The 16693-nt window shown below is 44.5% G+C and overlaps 1 protein-coding gene across 2 annotated transcripts in view; it reads left to right on the forward strand.

Annotated features, from left to right (window-relative positions):
* Nucleotides 1–1688: 1688 nt before the first annotated feature.
* LOC126183598 (protein turtle homolog B-like) overlaps nucleotides 1689–16693 on the forward strand; it is a 454143-nt gene continuing 439138 nt past the window's right edge. For both annotated transcript variants that reach the window (XM_049925703.1, XM_049925704.1), the window contains exon 1: nucleotides 1689–1833. In XM_049925703.1, coding sequence (XP_049781660.1) covers nucleotides 1767–1833 — 67 coding nt within the window. In that variant the 5' untranslated portion in view covers nucleotides 1689–1766. The remainder of the gene's footprint in view (nucleotides 1834–16693) is intronic.

Genomic DNA, 16693 nt, shown 5'->3' on the forward strand with positions numbered 1-16693 from the left:
CATTCGTGTGTTACCGACGTGCTTGCGGTAAAAGCAGGAACGTGAACTATGGTGACGTTATTACCAAACGCGTCCAAACAGGATCAACGTACTGTTATTCTGTCCTTCTCTACCGAAGGACTAGCAGACAAGCAACACTGCGTGAAATAACCGCAGAAATCAATGTGTGACGTGCGATGAACGTATCCGCTTAGCCAGTGGGGTGAAATTCTGCGTTAATGGGCTATGGCAGCAGACTACCGACTCGAGTGGCTTTGCTAAAAGCACGACAGCTCCAGCAGCGCCTCTCCTTGATTCTTGAGCAAATTGGTTGGACCTTAGACGACTGGAAAACCATGGCCTGGGCAGATGAACCCCGATTTCAGTTTTTAAGAGCTGATGGTTGCGTTCGAGTGCGGCGCAGACCTTAAGAAGTCATGGACCAAACTTGTCAACAAGGCACTGTGCAAGCTGGTAGTGACTCCAGATGATACGGGTTGTGTTCACATGGAATGGGTTGGGTCGGTCATCCAACTGAACGGATCATTGACTGGTAATGGTCATGGTCGGCTACTTGCAGACCATTTGCAGCCATTCAGTTCTCAAACAACGATGTCATATCACCGCGCCACAAGTGTTCACGATTGGTTTGAAAAATATTCTGGACAATTTGAGCGAATGATTTGGCCACCAAAATGCCCGACATGAATCCCACTGAAAATTTATTTCTGCAGCGGACTTCCAGCGACTTGTTCGGTTCATGCTACGCCGGGTCGCTGCACAACGACGGGCATAAGGAGGTCCGACACGATATTGTGAGGTAAACCATGACTATCTTCACCTAAGTGTAAGTGTATGTGTGAGAAGAGGGGAGAAGCTGATAGGAGCCTTGGAATGGAGAGAAAATGGAGTACTTTGTGAAAGATGGAAGGAGGGCAGATCTCTGCGAGGATTTCATGGCCTGGTAGTGGATGACGTTTACAGTTTAGTTGGAATAGGATATGGAGAGTGTTTAGGTATAAGGTTGGTAAGCTGGTATGTGTTTGCCCAAGCGCAGAACAAAACAAGGACTGATAATCATGAATGAAACGATAGGATGGGTGGTGCCAAGTTTGCAGGGAGTGGAGGAAATTAGGAGGTGTTCAGTGTGGGAGAGACGAGAGTTCACGTAGGAACCTAGTGGAGAATCGTAAACGGTACAGAGGGCGAGGCGGAGTGCGTGGCGTTTGAGGATCCGAAGCAAGTGGTGAAACTGTGGTAGACCCGAAACCCAGAAGACAGTGCCATAAGAGGGGATTAAGGCTTTGTAGGTGTGAAGTATTGTGAAGGGATGCAATCCTAATGACGGTCGGTTTGTAGTTTTAGCCGTTTATTCTACTGATTAACGAACGGTGCAGAGAATACAGCAACAATACTTTTTGTGCTATCTCTGTGTTTATCATGAAACTCCTTTATGGCTAAGGCCTATGTCGTGTTGAGTCTCTACTGTGGGAGCGAATAAAGACCTCAGTGAACTGTTTTATTGGTTACTATCGGCTGCTAGAAAAGAAAAGGCGTCTTTAGAAGCGAAAATAAATGGAGAAGCTAACTACGCCTTGGCATCGGCGGCAAGAATCGATGCGCGCTGGCGGCGCGTCGCGGCGCTGGCGTCGGCCGGGAGGCGCTGCGGTCGTTGCAGCCAGCCCCGCCCGTCAGTCGCGGCCCAGCGGCCGGCGCGAGCAGACGTAGTCATGTGCGCGCGCCTCCACCGGCGGCCCGCCGGCGCCTGAGCGCTGCCGACGCCTCGGATGAGATGCGGGATGCGCCGGGCTGCCTTCCGCCTGCTGCTCCTGGTCCTGCTCCTCGCTCACGCAGGTAGACGGCGCCGCCCGGAGCTGGCCGATGCCAAATCGATCAGAGATACGTTACGTGCTGTAGCAGGCGGGATCCTCACGTGACGTGCACTCACTCTGTAACGAAACACGAGAAAGTACTTCCGAAACATTTCAGCCCAGTTCCTGCCGTAAATCCCAACAGTTACGGCAAGTAGCTGTTAGCTAATGTTCATTGCGGACTGAGGGCTATCTCGAGGCGAAATTTTAAAGAAACTGATCAAAGAAAGATATTAAACTCATCCCCGAAAGCCAATTACTATGTCCACGACTACTGATTCACTTCTATTAGCTGCAGTGTAAACAAGTGATTTGCTTCTTGAATACTGATGTACTAAGTAGTAAAACAGATTTTAATTGGAAACATTTGTTACAAATATTCTACACCGGTACCATTATTTTGGATTGATAATGGTTTATAAATCTAAAAGCCAGTGCGATGCAGGTGCTGTGGCTAACGTAAATATTATTGTTATTGTGTTGTTTTTTTCCCACGTTTTACGGGCACTTTTTACTTTAGGCTTCTGGAATGGTACTCGCGTCACATATTTACTTACAGTTCATAAGAATTTCTCGTTTTGAATGACAACATTATTCCGCTGTGGACGACACGCAAAGACTAATTTCAGGACAAAAGGTTATGACACGATCGTAGAATACTTTGGCAACAAGGTGACATAGGTTTGCTGTACTTGTTTGATCTTCCAGAAAAAAACTGTACAGTATCTTATACTGTCGGAAATTTTTTGAAAGTACTGTACTTTCGTGTTTGACAAAAAAATTTTCCTCAAAGGGGAAAAGTCAAACAATTAGTTCTTAGGAGTCAAGAATTTTGAAACTCAGAAGGAGATCTCTCTCATTGAATTAACGAATGTATTAACGATTTACCTTCTGTCCAATAAACGACAGTGCAGAATGGTGGTTCATACACTAGAAAAGGCATTTTTGGGCGACGGAAGGTGACTCCTCTGCAGCAAAGTTAAAAATGTAATGTTTCTTTTACTGTCTCTGCTTGTGTGATTCGACTGAAAGTTATTTTGGAATAAAAAATTGGAAGATGGAGAATCCTGAAGGAGTTGCCTAAGAAGTTGATGAAATAACAAATTTCGTTTTCTGAAGTTTGTCTGGTCCCTCCTAACAATGGGAAAGGGCGATTCATTCAAATCCAGCTTCATGATCCTTATTCGTCCTTTCTGACATCCTTAATCTGTGTGTATCGCAAATCTCTGTTTATGTAATACGTAAGTGCCTGGATCTCGTACATCTGCTGTCATGCTTATTTGGTACTTCTGGTTAAGGAGAACAATAAAAGGACGATCGGCTATAGGAATGAATTCAGCAATAATCTAAAATATAGAATAGCAGAATTTATTTATGGATAGTCGAAGCAAAGAACACGTAAAACAATGGATTCTGTTAGTGAAACGTTGACGAGGAAGTTTTTTTTTTTTTATATATCAAGCTTAACCACTCCGTCACTGCACATTGGAGATGAAAGTGTAGACCAATTGACAATAATGATACAAGGTACTGATAGACAGCTTTTTAAACGAACTGTAGTAGACTTCGCCTGAAAGTATGTGCAGACACGATGGAACATTTACATCAAGATGGCCGGGTTCAAACTGAGTTGAGTGTTTTAACCATTAAGGAAACTTGTACATTTAGCTGGAGTTAGCTTGTATGGTCATCGGAAACAAAGCCGATAGTTTTCTATGTATATACTTTGAATAAATACAGGGAATGGTACTACGAATAGAAATATGATTCCCTAGAAGTTTGCCAATTTTATGGAACGAAGTTGAAATGGTTTATGAGCGTTCTCTAGATTACACACGTATGAATTAACAAGTCAGAAAGGCGGATTGGTGGTAGGAATATTGATTCATACGCAACCGGCGCTTTGATTTGGGAAGAAAGTTTAGTTTCCCAATTTAATACACCATTTTCAAACGTGTTTAAGTGTACACCTGTTGTCCTATTGTGACGCACGGCAGGATATAAACGCTTACTCGTTGAGACTTCCAAGGATGTTGGAGGAAATTTGTCGTACAAGTTTGTTAGGGTTTAGTTTTCCGTCGATACCGAGGTCAATTGCGACGGAGAAAAAGCTCATTTCTTGAAGGAACAATCACTTCATAAGTCTCCGTTTACTTAGTGAAGCAGCGGGAAACCCAAATCCGGAAGCTGGTACGGTTATTTGAATGTTGATGTATCTCACACAATGTGCTTGCACGCTCGGTGACTCGGTCATAAACTGCTTGAAGGACGCTTTGAAGAAATGCCTACATCGATTAAAGATAATACAGCTGAGGTAAACTGAGATTTCCGAAATGGGATTCAAGCTACACTACTGGCCATTAAAACTGCTACACCAAGAAGAAATGCAGATGATAAACGGGTATTCATTGGGCAAATATATTATACTAGAACTGACATGTGATTATATTTTCACGCAATTTGGGTGCATAGATCCTGAGAAATCAGTACCCAGAACAACCACCTCTGGCCGTAATAACGGCCTTGATACGCCCGGGGATTGAGTCAAACAGAGCTTGGATGGCGTGTACAGTTACAGCTGCCCATGCAGCTTCAACACGATACCACAGCTCATCAAGAGTAGTGACTGGCGTATTGTGACGAGCCAGTTGCTCGGCCACCACTGACCAGACGTTTTCAATCGGTGAGAGATCTGGAGAATGTGCTGGCCAGGGCAGCAGTCGAACATTTTCTGTTTCCAGAAAGGCCCGTACAGGACCTGCAACATGCGGTCGTGCATTATCCTGGTGAAATGTAGGGTTTCACAGGGATCGAATGAAGGGTAGAGTCACGGGTCGTAATACATCTGAAATGTAACGTCCACTGTTCAAAGTGCCGTCAATGCGAACAAGAGGTGACCGAGAAGTGCAACCAATGGCACCCTATACCATCACGCCGGGTGATACGCCAGTATGACGATGACAAATACACGCTTCCAATGTGCGTTCACCGCGATGTCGCCAAACAAGGATGCGACCATCACGGTGCTGTAAACAGAACCTAGATTCATCCGAAAAAATGACGTTTTGCCATTCATGCACCCAGGTTCGTCGTTGAGTACACTATCGCAGGCGCTCCTGTCTGTGATGCAGCGTCAAAGGCAACAGCAGCCATGGTCTCAGAGCTGAACGTCGTCGAACTGTTCGTGCAGATGGTTGTTGTCTTGCAAACATCCCCATCTGTTGACTCAGGGATCGAGACGTGGCTGCACGATCCGTTAGAGCCATGCAGATAAGATGCATGTCATCTCGACTGTTAGTGATACGAGGCCGTTTGGATCCAGAACGGCGTTCCGTATTACCCTTCAGAACCCATCGATTCCATATTCTGCTAACAGTCATTGGGTGTGGACCAACGCGAGCAGCAATGTCGCGATACGGTAAATCGCAATCGCGATAGGCTACAATCCGACATTTATCAAAGTCGGAAACCTGATGGTACGCATTTCTCCTCTTCACACGAGGCATCACAACAACGTTTCACCTGGCAACGCCGGTCAACTGCTGTTTGTGTATGAGAAATTGGCTGGAAACTTTCCTCATGTGAGCACGTTGTAGGTGTCGCCACCGGCGCCAACCTTATGTGAATGCTCTGAAAAGCTAATCATTTGCTTATCACAGCATCTTCTTCCTGTCGGTTAAATTTCGCTTCTGTTGCACGTCATCTTCGTGGTGTAGCAATTTTAATGGGCAGTAGTGTATTTTCTACTAAATATAATCCAATGTTTGATCGCTGAGCCATTATGTCAGATGTTGGCATTCCTTTATCATTTCTGCGTATCTGAGTTACATTTCCGAAAAATAATTACCGGAACTGAAGCTCATGCCGCAAGGAAGGTAAACATCGAAGGGAACAGCTAAAGAAATGAGAAACCATTATTTTGAAACTTTTTATTAACTATGTGACAAAACCGTGGCCGTATGAAAATACAGGCGAATTTTTAGTGAAAGTAAAAACAGCGCTCCATCAAGTATATAAGTGGTCCAACTAAAACATTCATATTTCTTTACCTACTACACGAATATGTAATAAAAATGGGGGTTCTTATTTAAAAAAAGAAACGCAGTTGATATCCGTTTGACCTATGGCAGCGCCATCTAGCGGGCCAACCATAGCGCCATCTGGTTTCCCCCTTCAAGCTAAACAAGTTCCGTTCTTTGTAGTTTTTTCGATTGACGCTTATTTAGTGAGATTTTTTGGCCTGGTCACGATCAATGGACCACTATATATATATATATATATATATATATATATATGTGTGTGTGTGTGTGTGTGTGTGTGTGTGTGTGTTTTGTTGTATACTAAAGTATCTCTTAAATTGCAAAAATATATATCGTAGCTTTTAATTTTGACCAGTTTGAAGAAATTCAGCCGCATAAATCAATGTTTCTGAAACGACGCAGAATTTTCAACCGCCTCATCATCCCAAGAGACATTCACCTCACTGCTGACATCTTGTGACGTTTCCGCACTGATGTTAACAACTTCCATGGGTGGTGTAAATGGTGCAAATACATCAGTTTTAAACAGAGAGCTATGGTCTGGTAATGTCTAAGAGCAATGTTAAGAAGCTAAATCTATTGTGGAATAACACTGCTAGTGGAATACGAAAACCTTGGAAACACGGATTTACGAGGTAATAAAACAATTCATTGGAACATTGTAGGGTGGGCAAACCAACAAGTGGGCATATGCCATGAGACATGGGGGCGTGAATACCACTAATGCACTGCAAATGGTTTGTTAGTGGTTCCAACATGACGGACTCACAGATGAAAGTGCACCTGCTGGTCGCAAACAGGGAATATATGATTCTGTTTAGTAACTAGCTCGTTCATCTGATTTGGACGCACGTCGTTTCTTCCTGTGGGTTCGTGAGAAATGTTTTATGCATGAGACGCCCGTCAAGACTGAAGATCTTCTGGTGCGAATTCTCGCTGCCTGTGGCATTCTTTAAAAACTTTGGGGTTTATCGAACGGACACGATGGAACGTTGTGCTACGTTGTCATACGCGCAAAACAGCAGTATGATATGTTGGATTCACCTGCTGTGGTGAGTGTAGCACCTTGTGCAAGCAAATACAATAAAAATGTCAGCTTGGATTTTTAACATTAACAGACCAACGGTAATTTCATATTTTGTCGTACAAATTTCTACTCAGACGTTTGTGGACCAGGATGACATGCCTCAAATTGATACATTAGATCTTCTTCATCGAGAAAACTACCTCAGTGAGCTATTGGATTCTTATTCAAGAGTACGGCAGTTCAGACCCCTTTGCGCCATCCTGATTTAGGTTTTCCTTGGTTTTCCTTATTCTACTGGCGAAAAGTCCGTGTGATTACTTTGCAAACTCGCTGGACAATTTCGAGATTTTGCTCCGCTCTAATGGTCTCATCGTCGACGTAACGTTAAATTTTTTCTTCTTCAACTATTCCAACTTCCCTGAAAGCTTGAATCATCATCGCGAAACACCCTTTATATGTTACATAAATGTGTTCAGCCGACTGAAGCTGAGCCTGCCAGTTTGAAACGGCCAGTTTCACTGTTTAATAAATATTTATACGTATTACTAAAGTCCCCCGTCACATTTTTCTGTGAATCTGTGTGTGAAAGCTAATCCCAGGAATTACTATAGGGATTTTGATATGGTTTTCACTAATATAGACAGATTGATCAAGACGAGGGTTTGTGTATATAATTTGCAATTATAGTAACGATGATTGTGTAATGTGTGATATACTGTTATCTGTACCATATTTATTTGGCGTTTGGAGAGACATCTCGTGGCAATGACGGGAACCAGCTGGTCGGTTACAGAGGTGGTGGTATGTGGTGGGAAAAGCAGTAAGGCTAAGAGCCACTGTAACGCCTGACAACAGGAAAGCTTGACCTGAATCTATACATATATTCTGTAAATATTATAAATGGTTCAAATGGCTCTGAGCACAATGGGACTTAACATCTGATGTCATCAGTCTCCTAAAACTTAGGCCTCCTTAAACCTAACAAATCTAAGGTCATCACACACATCCATGCCCGAGGCAGGATTTGAAACTGCGACCGTAACAGTCGCGCGGTTCCGGACTGAAGCGCCTAGAACCGCTCGTCCACCGCGGCCGGCTGTAAATATTATAAAGTCTCAGACTGCATTTTTCAGTTTGTGTGTGAAGGCTAATCTCAGAAACTACTGTAGGAATTTTGATACAGTTTTCACTAAAACAGAGACTCTTTCACGAAAAAGATTCGTCCGTATAATTTTTTACTCCTACGCAAGAGAAGTCGTCAGGCCGTAGATGCTCAGCGCTACCCGTGAAAAGCCGGGGAAAGTCGCTACTAACAATTAATTGTTGCTGAATTTACTTTCAGTAAGAATCTACCAGTAATATCTTAAATTTTGAACTATTATTGAGTTCAGTGTGATATAACAAGAGCTCAGTGCAGGCATTAAAAATAATACAATGGAATGCTGTACATGTGGATTTATAGTTTTGGAAATGAGTTGATAAACGCGAGCGATGCTGTGATGTGAGGGATATGACAACAATTTCACGTCCTGTTTTGTGAGGCATTCTTTTTGAAATCTTATTTCCTGCAAGTTATCGGAGTAAAACAAGACGGGAAAAGAGGGCGTTATTGTAAAGTCGTTTAATCAAACTTTGTTGCTTCGTAGTCTGACGATGACGCTTACGTGTCAGGTTTCTAAAGCGGGCTCTATCAGACACAATATGAAATACAGAGAAATCTACTTTGAAGTGTTTCCGTAGCAGAATACATTGAGACAATAGTAACCGAATGTATTTAGTACCGTAAGGAGATTAATAAACAGTTTAAGCAGTTACAGTTTCGTGGTGAGCCTCACTCGCTTGTCCGCTTTTTATTCTTCAGGGTCGCTGTTGTTCTGCCCGCCGACAGACAAACGAGTGAAGGGTTAAGCTCTACGTGTCGTAGCATGAGATGGAAATGACAAGTGAGGGCAAAAAATGAACATATGTGAGAGTGCGTCGAGAAAAACATAGCAGTGGGTGGGCGTGCCGGCGTGGCTCGCGGCCAGATAGCAGCAGCCGCCGGTCCCTGGGTCAATAGAGCCAGCCGCTGCGTTCACGTGCAGCTCCCTTCTGTGCAACCGGATGTGTCCACATCGAAGAAGGCCATCTGTCTCCTGGTTCCATCACACTATCGCAGCTTTTCCGGATCGATTGCAAATACCGCACTGTTTAGGAAACAGAGGATTTTAGAGCGGTGGCTGTAGGATGACAACTTCTGATAAAATACAATTTTTGAAGAACGTACATGATTTCTGTAAGTGAAAGGATGGCTCTTCACAATAAAATTGGCATGCACACTCATCGAAGACAACGTGATTTAAATATCCATCACATATACACTTCCTGGAAAAAGGAGTGAAGCACCCAGAATACATGGTCGGACGTGAATGAAATTTCGTTCAAGTACACACCATCGGCGGGTGCATAAATGATTAGTTGCAATCCTCTGTGACGAGTAGAGAAGCCACGGGAGTGTATTAGAACGATGCGTGTTTTTTAAGTAAGTACCGTTTTGAAATTAAGAAAAAGACGTTAAGATATCTCAATAATTTTATTTTTACATGAAAGCCTGTACCTTGCTCAACGTGCCACGTCTTTTGTTCTGCATTGAACGGCGCAGATTGTGCAATGTCCTTCAGTAAGATGCTGCATTGATTGTCTCATTACGAGGCAGAAATTCCACAAGCAATACTCCTTTTCTGTCCCATCAAACTGTGGACATGATGCGGTGGTTAACAAGTCAGGCGGAAGACTTCTATTAGGAGGGTATTCAAAAACTGGTACAACGTTATGACAAGTGCCTCAATATTGACGGAAATTATGTAGAAAAGTAGATTAAGGTACAGGCTTTCATGTAAAAATAACATTTTTGAGATATCTTAACACGTCTTTTTTTTTTTAATTTCAAAGCGGTACTTACTTAAAAAACACGCATCGTACTAATGCACTCCCGTGGCTTCTCTACCTGTCTTTGCTCACCTCCTCCTCCTCTCCCCTCTCTTTTTCCACCTCCTCCTCCACCCCTCTCTCTGTGCATCATCTCCTCTCCCTCACTCTGTTCATCTCTCCTCCCGTCTCTCTCTTTCTCTGTTCTTACCCCTATATCTGACATTGCGCTTGGTTTACAAACGAGACCTTGATTGGGAATTGAAGTCGCTTAAAATGAATGGATAAATCGATTGGGACCAGTCGCATGATTTTTATCTGGGAATGGGTAGATTTACAATCTTTCGGATGATTCAGATTCCGTATTAGTATTCTAATCATTGACGATAAGCCATTAATGCAATTTTCCTGTTTTTAGTAAAACCAACGGTGAGAAAGAAAACAAAGCAGCACATTGTTCTGTATACAATGTTCACTCGAAATTATATATTTGGAGAAAGAATATCTTTGAGGGAAACAATTTATGTAATGGTTTACATGTCTGATATCTAGCTAAAACTGACTGTGAATAACAGAACGAAACCATATACACTCCTGGAAATTGAAATAAGAACACCGTGAATTCATTGTCGCAGGAAGGGGAAACTTTATTGACACATTCCTGGGGTCAGATACATCACATGATCACACTGACAAAACCACAGGCACATAGACACAGGCAACAGAGCATGCACAATGTCGGCACTAGTACAGTGTATATCCACCTTTCGCAGCAATACAGGCTGCTATTCTCCCATGGAGACGATCGTAGAGATGCTGGATGTAGTCCTGTGGAACGGCTTGCCATGCCATTTCCACCTGGCGCCTCAGTTGGACCAGCGTTCATGCTGGACGTGCAGACCGCGTGTGACGACGCTTCATCCAGTCCCAAACATGCTCAATGGGGGACAGATCCGGAGATCTTGCTGGCCAGGGTAGTTGACTTACACCTTCTAGAGCACGTTGGGTGGCACGGGATACATGCGGACGTACATTGTCCTGTTGGAACAGCAAGTTCCCTTGCCGGTCTAGGAATGGTAGAACGATGGGTTCGATGACGGTTTGGATGTACCGTGCACTATTCAGTGTCCCCTCGACGATCACCAGTGGTGTACGGCCAGTGTAGGAGATCGCTCCCCATACCATGATGCCGGGTGTTGGCCCTGTGTGCCTCGGTCGTATGCAGTCCTGATTGTGGCGCTCACCTGCACGGCGCCAAACACGCATACGACCATCATTGGCACCAAGGCAGAAGCGACTCTCATCGCTGAAGACGACACGTCTCCATTCGTCCCTCCATTCACGCCTGTCGCAACACCACTGGAGGCGGGCTGCACGATGTTGGGGCGTGAGCGGAAGACGGCCTAACGGCGTGCGGGACCGTAGCCCAGCTTCATGGAGACGGTTGCGAATGGTCCTCGCCGATACCCCAGGAGCAACAGTGTCCCTAATTTGCTGGGAAGTGGCGGTGCGGTCCCCTACGGCACTGCGTAGGATCCTACGGTCTTGGCGTGCATCCGTGCGTCGCTGCGGTCCGGTCCCAGGTCGACGGGCACGTGCACCTTCCGCCGACCACTGGCGACAACATCGATGTACTGTGGAGACCTCACGCCCCACGTGTTGAGCAATTCGGCGGTACGTCCACCCGGCCTCCCGCATGCCCACTATACGCCCTCGCTCAAAGTCCGTCAACTGCGCATACGGTTCACGTCCACGCTGTCGCGGCATGCTACCAGTGTTAAAGACTGCGATGGAGCTCCGTATGCCACGGCAAACTGGCTGACACTGACAGCGGCGGTGCACAAATGCTGCGCAGCTAGCGCCATTCGACGGCGAACACCGCGGTTCCTGGTGTGTCCGCTGTGCCGTGCGTGTGATCATTGCTTGTACAGCCCTCTCGCAGTGTCCGGAGCAAGTATGGTGGGTCTGACACACCGGTGTCAATGTGTTCTTTTTTCCATTTCCAGGAGTGTATTTTCACAGCATAGCATTTTGTTTTCCACAGTCGATTTTAACAGTAAACCTGCACATTGTTGTTTAAAAATTATGTAGCTGATGTCCATCTGAATGATTATTAATGTATTGTGTAAAAATCTGAAGTTAACAAGAAATGTAGGAATGGGAAGGAAAAGGAAAGGATGGTTGTTAAATAGTGAGGGCTAACGCAGAGGACATTGTGGTAATGCAATGGCGAAAGTTGATGTATACACTGATCAACCAAAACATTACGACCACCTGCTTAATAGCTTCTTTGTCCGTCTTTGAAAGAAATACACCACCAATTCTGCGTGTCACGGATCCAACAGTTTCTTTGTAGGTTTGTGGAGGTATGGTGGTATTCGATGTGTCATGTAATTAGCGTAAATAACGGGCCACTGATTTGCGTACACGTTGATGGCGCCCATAGCGACCCAGATGGGATCCATAGGATTTTCATCAGGCGAATTTGGTTACTACAGGATTTGCATCAGACGAATTTGGTTACTACAGGATTTGCATCAGGCGAATTTGGTTACCAAGACGTCAACGTGAGTTAACTATAATGCTCCTGATACCATTGTAGCACGTTTATGGCTCCGAGACACGCACAGTTATACAGCTAAAAGATGACATAGCCCGCGGGAAGACACCATGCATGAAGGGATGCGGGTGGTTCGCAGCTGTCAGCGCGTTTTCGATTACTACCACAGGTCCCATGCAAGCGCAGGAGACAATCTCCCATTGCATAATAATGCTCCCACCAGCCTGCGTCTCTGGCGCGCTGCACGTTTCGAACCGCCGTTCACGTCGATGACGGCGTTTGTGGAGACGACCATCCACCTAGTGAAGCAAAAATGTGATTCACCCGAAGAGCCGACACATTTCCATTGATCGACTGTCAAGGCCCGATGGTCCCGTGGCCAATGAAATCGTAATTGACGATGTCGTTGGGTCGACATTTGAACATGTAGGGGTGGTGTGCTGCAGAGCTCCATGTTCAACAATGTACGATGAGCAATGTGCTCCGAAACACGTGTGCGTGCACCAGTATTATGCTCTTTCGGCAGAGATGCTACAGATAATCATCTACTCTACGAGGTGCATTCAAGTTCTAAGGCCTCCGATTTTTTTTCTAATTAACTACTCACCCGAAATCGATGAAACTGGCGTTACTTCTCGACGTAATCGCCCTGCAGACGTACACATTTTTCACAACGCTGATGCCATGATTCCATGGCAGCGGCGAAGGCTTCTTTAGGAGTCTGTTTCGACCACTGGAAAATCGCTGAGGCAATAGCAGCATGGCTGGTGAAAGTGCGGCCACGGAGGGTGTCTTTCATTGTTGGGAAAAGCCAAAAGCCACTAGGAGCCAGGTCTGGTGAGTAGGGAGCATGAGGAATCACTTCAAAGTTGTTATCACGAAGAAACTGTTGCGTAACTTTAGCTCGATGTGCGGGTGCGTTGTCTTGGTGAAACAGCACACGCGCAGCCCTTCCCGGACGTTTTTGTTGCAGTGCAGGAAGGAATTTGTTCTCAAAACATTTTCGTAGGATGCACCTGTTACCGTAGTGCCCTTTGGAACGCAATGGGTGAGGATTACGCCCTCGCTGTCCCAAAACATGGACACCATCATTTTTTCAGCACTGGCGGTTACCCGAAATTTTTTTGGTGGCGGTGAATCTGTGTGCTTCCATTGAGCTGACTGGCGCTTTGTTTCTGGATTGAAAAATCGCATCCACGTCTCATCCATTGTCACAACCGACGAAAAGAAAGTCCCATTCATGCTGTCGTTGCGCGTCAACATTGCTTGGCAACATGCCACACGGGCAGCCGTTTGGTCGTCCGTCAGCATTCGTGGCACCCACCTGGATGACACTTTTCGCATTTTCAGGTCGTCATGCAGGATTGTGTGCACAGAACCCACAGAAATGCCAACTCTGGAGGCGATCTGTTCAACAGTCATTCGGCGATCCCCCAAAACAATTCTCTCCACTTTCTCGATCATGTCGTCAGACCGGCTTGTGCGAGCCCGAGGTTGTTTCGGTTTGTTGTGACACGATGTTCTGCCTTCATTAACCTGTCGCACCCACGAACGCACATTCGACACATCCATAACTCCATCACCACATGTCTCCTTCAACTGTCGATGAATTTCAATTGGTTTCACACCACGCAAATTCAGAAAACGAATGATTGCTCGCTGTTCAAGTAAGGAAAACGTCGCCATTTTAAGTATTTAAAACAGTTCTCATTCTCGCCGCTGGCGGTAAAATTCCATCTGCCGTACGGTGCTGCCATCTCTGGGACGTATTGACAATGAACGCGGTCTCATTTTAAAACAATGCGCATGTTTCTATCTCTTTCCAGTCTGGAGAAAAAAAATCGGAGGACTTAGAACTTGAATGCACCTCGTACATAGCAGACAAACCTCCGAACCCCATGTTCCGTGAAGACCCGTAGATGTCCAACTATTTAGCGCCTAGTGGTAGTTCCACTGTCCTTCTGCCTCTTTCCGTAGGTGTTTACGACAGTAGAACGGGAACAACCGACCAGCTTCGCCGTTTTCGAGATACACGTTCACAGGCTCTGCGTAATAACAATCTGCTCTTTGTCAAGGTTGCTTATCTCAATGGATTTACCAATTTGCAACCCATATCTTCGCTAAAATGATTCACCGTCCGTGTATACTCCGGTTACGTGGTTACATACTTTTGTTACCGCGTCACGTGCCCGCAACGCTACCAGGCGGCATCCAAAGTCGCGGTGGGTAGGGGTCATACATAATGTATTGGCTTATCAGTGTAACAGACAGCACTCGTGATGGCGCAACTGGTACATACATGTAAAGATGAAATGTAGGAAGTGGAAGGAAGGGGAAAGGTTACGTGCGATAGATCGGAAATTTGAGTCAGTTAGAGTCCGTGTCTGAATGGCCGAAGTGTTTAAGACAACCATCCATGAGAAGCATCAATCCGCATTCGAGTCCCGGTCTGGCACATATTTTCAACTTCCCTCATTGCATTGTCACAGTACCCATCCTTTCCCTTTCCTTCCCCTTTCTACGTTTCATGTTTACATGATGTGCCAACCGCATCATCACTCAAATACATAAATTTGAAGTAAATCGGTGAAGTACTTTTCGAGGTTTTGATTAACAGATTTTCCCCTTTCTACATTAAATACATATTTATATATTATATACATTAAAATATATAGCCTATGTCCATCCAAATGTTCATTAGAATATCGTGTAAAAATTTAAAGTAAATTGGTCAAGTCCTTTTTGATATTTTTGCCATAACCTTTCCCCTATATATATAGGATGGGGCAAATAAAAGTGGCCCGGAGAACAGAGTCCAGAGAGCAAAAACCACAGCAGAGGAAAGAAAATACAGTAGTAACCTGACTATATCAGATGTTGAAAGTGACCACCGTTCATCTCTTGGCACTTTTGGGCCCTACTCAGCAAGTTGCTGAAGGCGGATCGAAGCTGGACTGCTGGATTTGCTGCAGTGTCGTCTGAAATGTTCCGCTGCAGTTTTGGAAGACTATGAGAGTTGTTGCAATATACCGTAGACTTAAGGGCTCCCCACACAAAGTAATCGCACACTGATAGATCAGTTGACCTGGGTGGCCAGCTAGGGTCGCGACCAGACTAACCTCTGCTATCAACTGTGTCAGACGTGAGGATTATGTGAATGTGATCCAAGATTCTGCTGGCTGCGTGGGCAGTTGATCCAACGTATCTTTGCGACAGTTCAAATAGTATCTTTTTATGACGAAATAATTTATAATTTATTGGCATGAAAATTACTCTTAAATCCTTTCTGTAGTGATTCGGAAGATTTTAGCTAGTATTTTACTTGCAAACTCTGTCTAATCACGCTGGCCGAAATGGCCGAGCGGTTCTAGGCGCTGCAGTCTGGAACAACGCGACCGCTACGGTCGCAGGTTCGAATCCTGCCTCGGGCATCGATGTGTGTAATGTCCTTAGGTTAGTTTGGTTTAAGTACTTCCAAGTTCTAGGGTACTGATGACCTCAGCAGTTAAGTCTCATAGTGCTCAGAGCCATTTGAACCATTTTTGTCTAATCGCAAGTGTGATAAAACAATACATTCTTGTCTTGTAATGTCATGCGAACATGAAAAAATAATCTGCGAGAATATTCGTACAATGAATCTGAGGACAGAAGTATCTCCCAAATGACCGCGATGTAGCACTCCACACTTATTTTAACTGCAATGTCACGATTATTATTGAAGGAAGAGTTAAGTGGATAATGGCCTAACATGACGTGGCCTTGTTGAGGGTATTAACTGAAACAGGCGGAAATCTAAATTACTGTCTTCCTAAGAAGAATCCATTGTCTTAGCCACCGTTACACACCAGTACCGCAAACCATAAGAAACAGTACATTTTGATATTAAAATGTTTATCAATAATTCCTTTGTTTACAGACAATACTCTTTTACATAAAACGCCTTTCACGACTGAAGACCGTTTGACATGAATTTTTAGAGCATAGATTCATTGTGTAGCATCCAACACATAAATTTTTACATTCGTGGAGGTTGAAAACGACGTATATCACACTTAAATCATCTTTAAAATTTTCTGTGAAACGATAAAAACCCCTCACTCTTGAGAACGTTGCCCAGCTGATGCTGCGGTTTAATCTTTTATGGTGTTTCCAGCAATGGGGGCTTACATCTATATTTGCATAAATTCTCCGCAAGCCACTGTACAGAGCACAAGTACCATGTTTACTGCAAGGGGATTGTTTACTTCAAGTTTTTTCGCATCATTTCAAAATGTTTATTCTATCAAATTACATTTAAATTATAATCATT

The sequence above is a fragment of the Schistocerca cancellata genome, chromosome 4 (genome assembly GCF_023864275.1).
Source record: "Schistocerca cancellata isolate TAMUIC-IGC-003103 chromosome 4, iqSchCanc2.1, whole genome shotgun sequence".
Classification (NCBI taxonomy): Eukaryota; Metazoa; Arthropoda; class Insecta; order Orthoptera; family Acrididae; genus Schistocerca; species Schistocerca cancellata.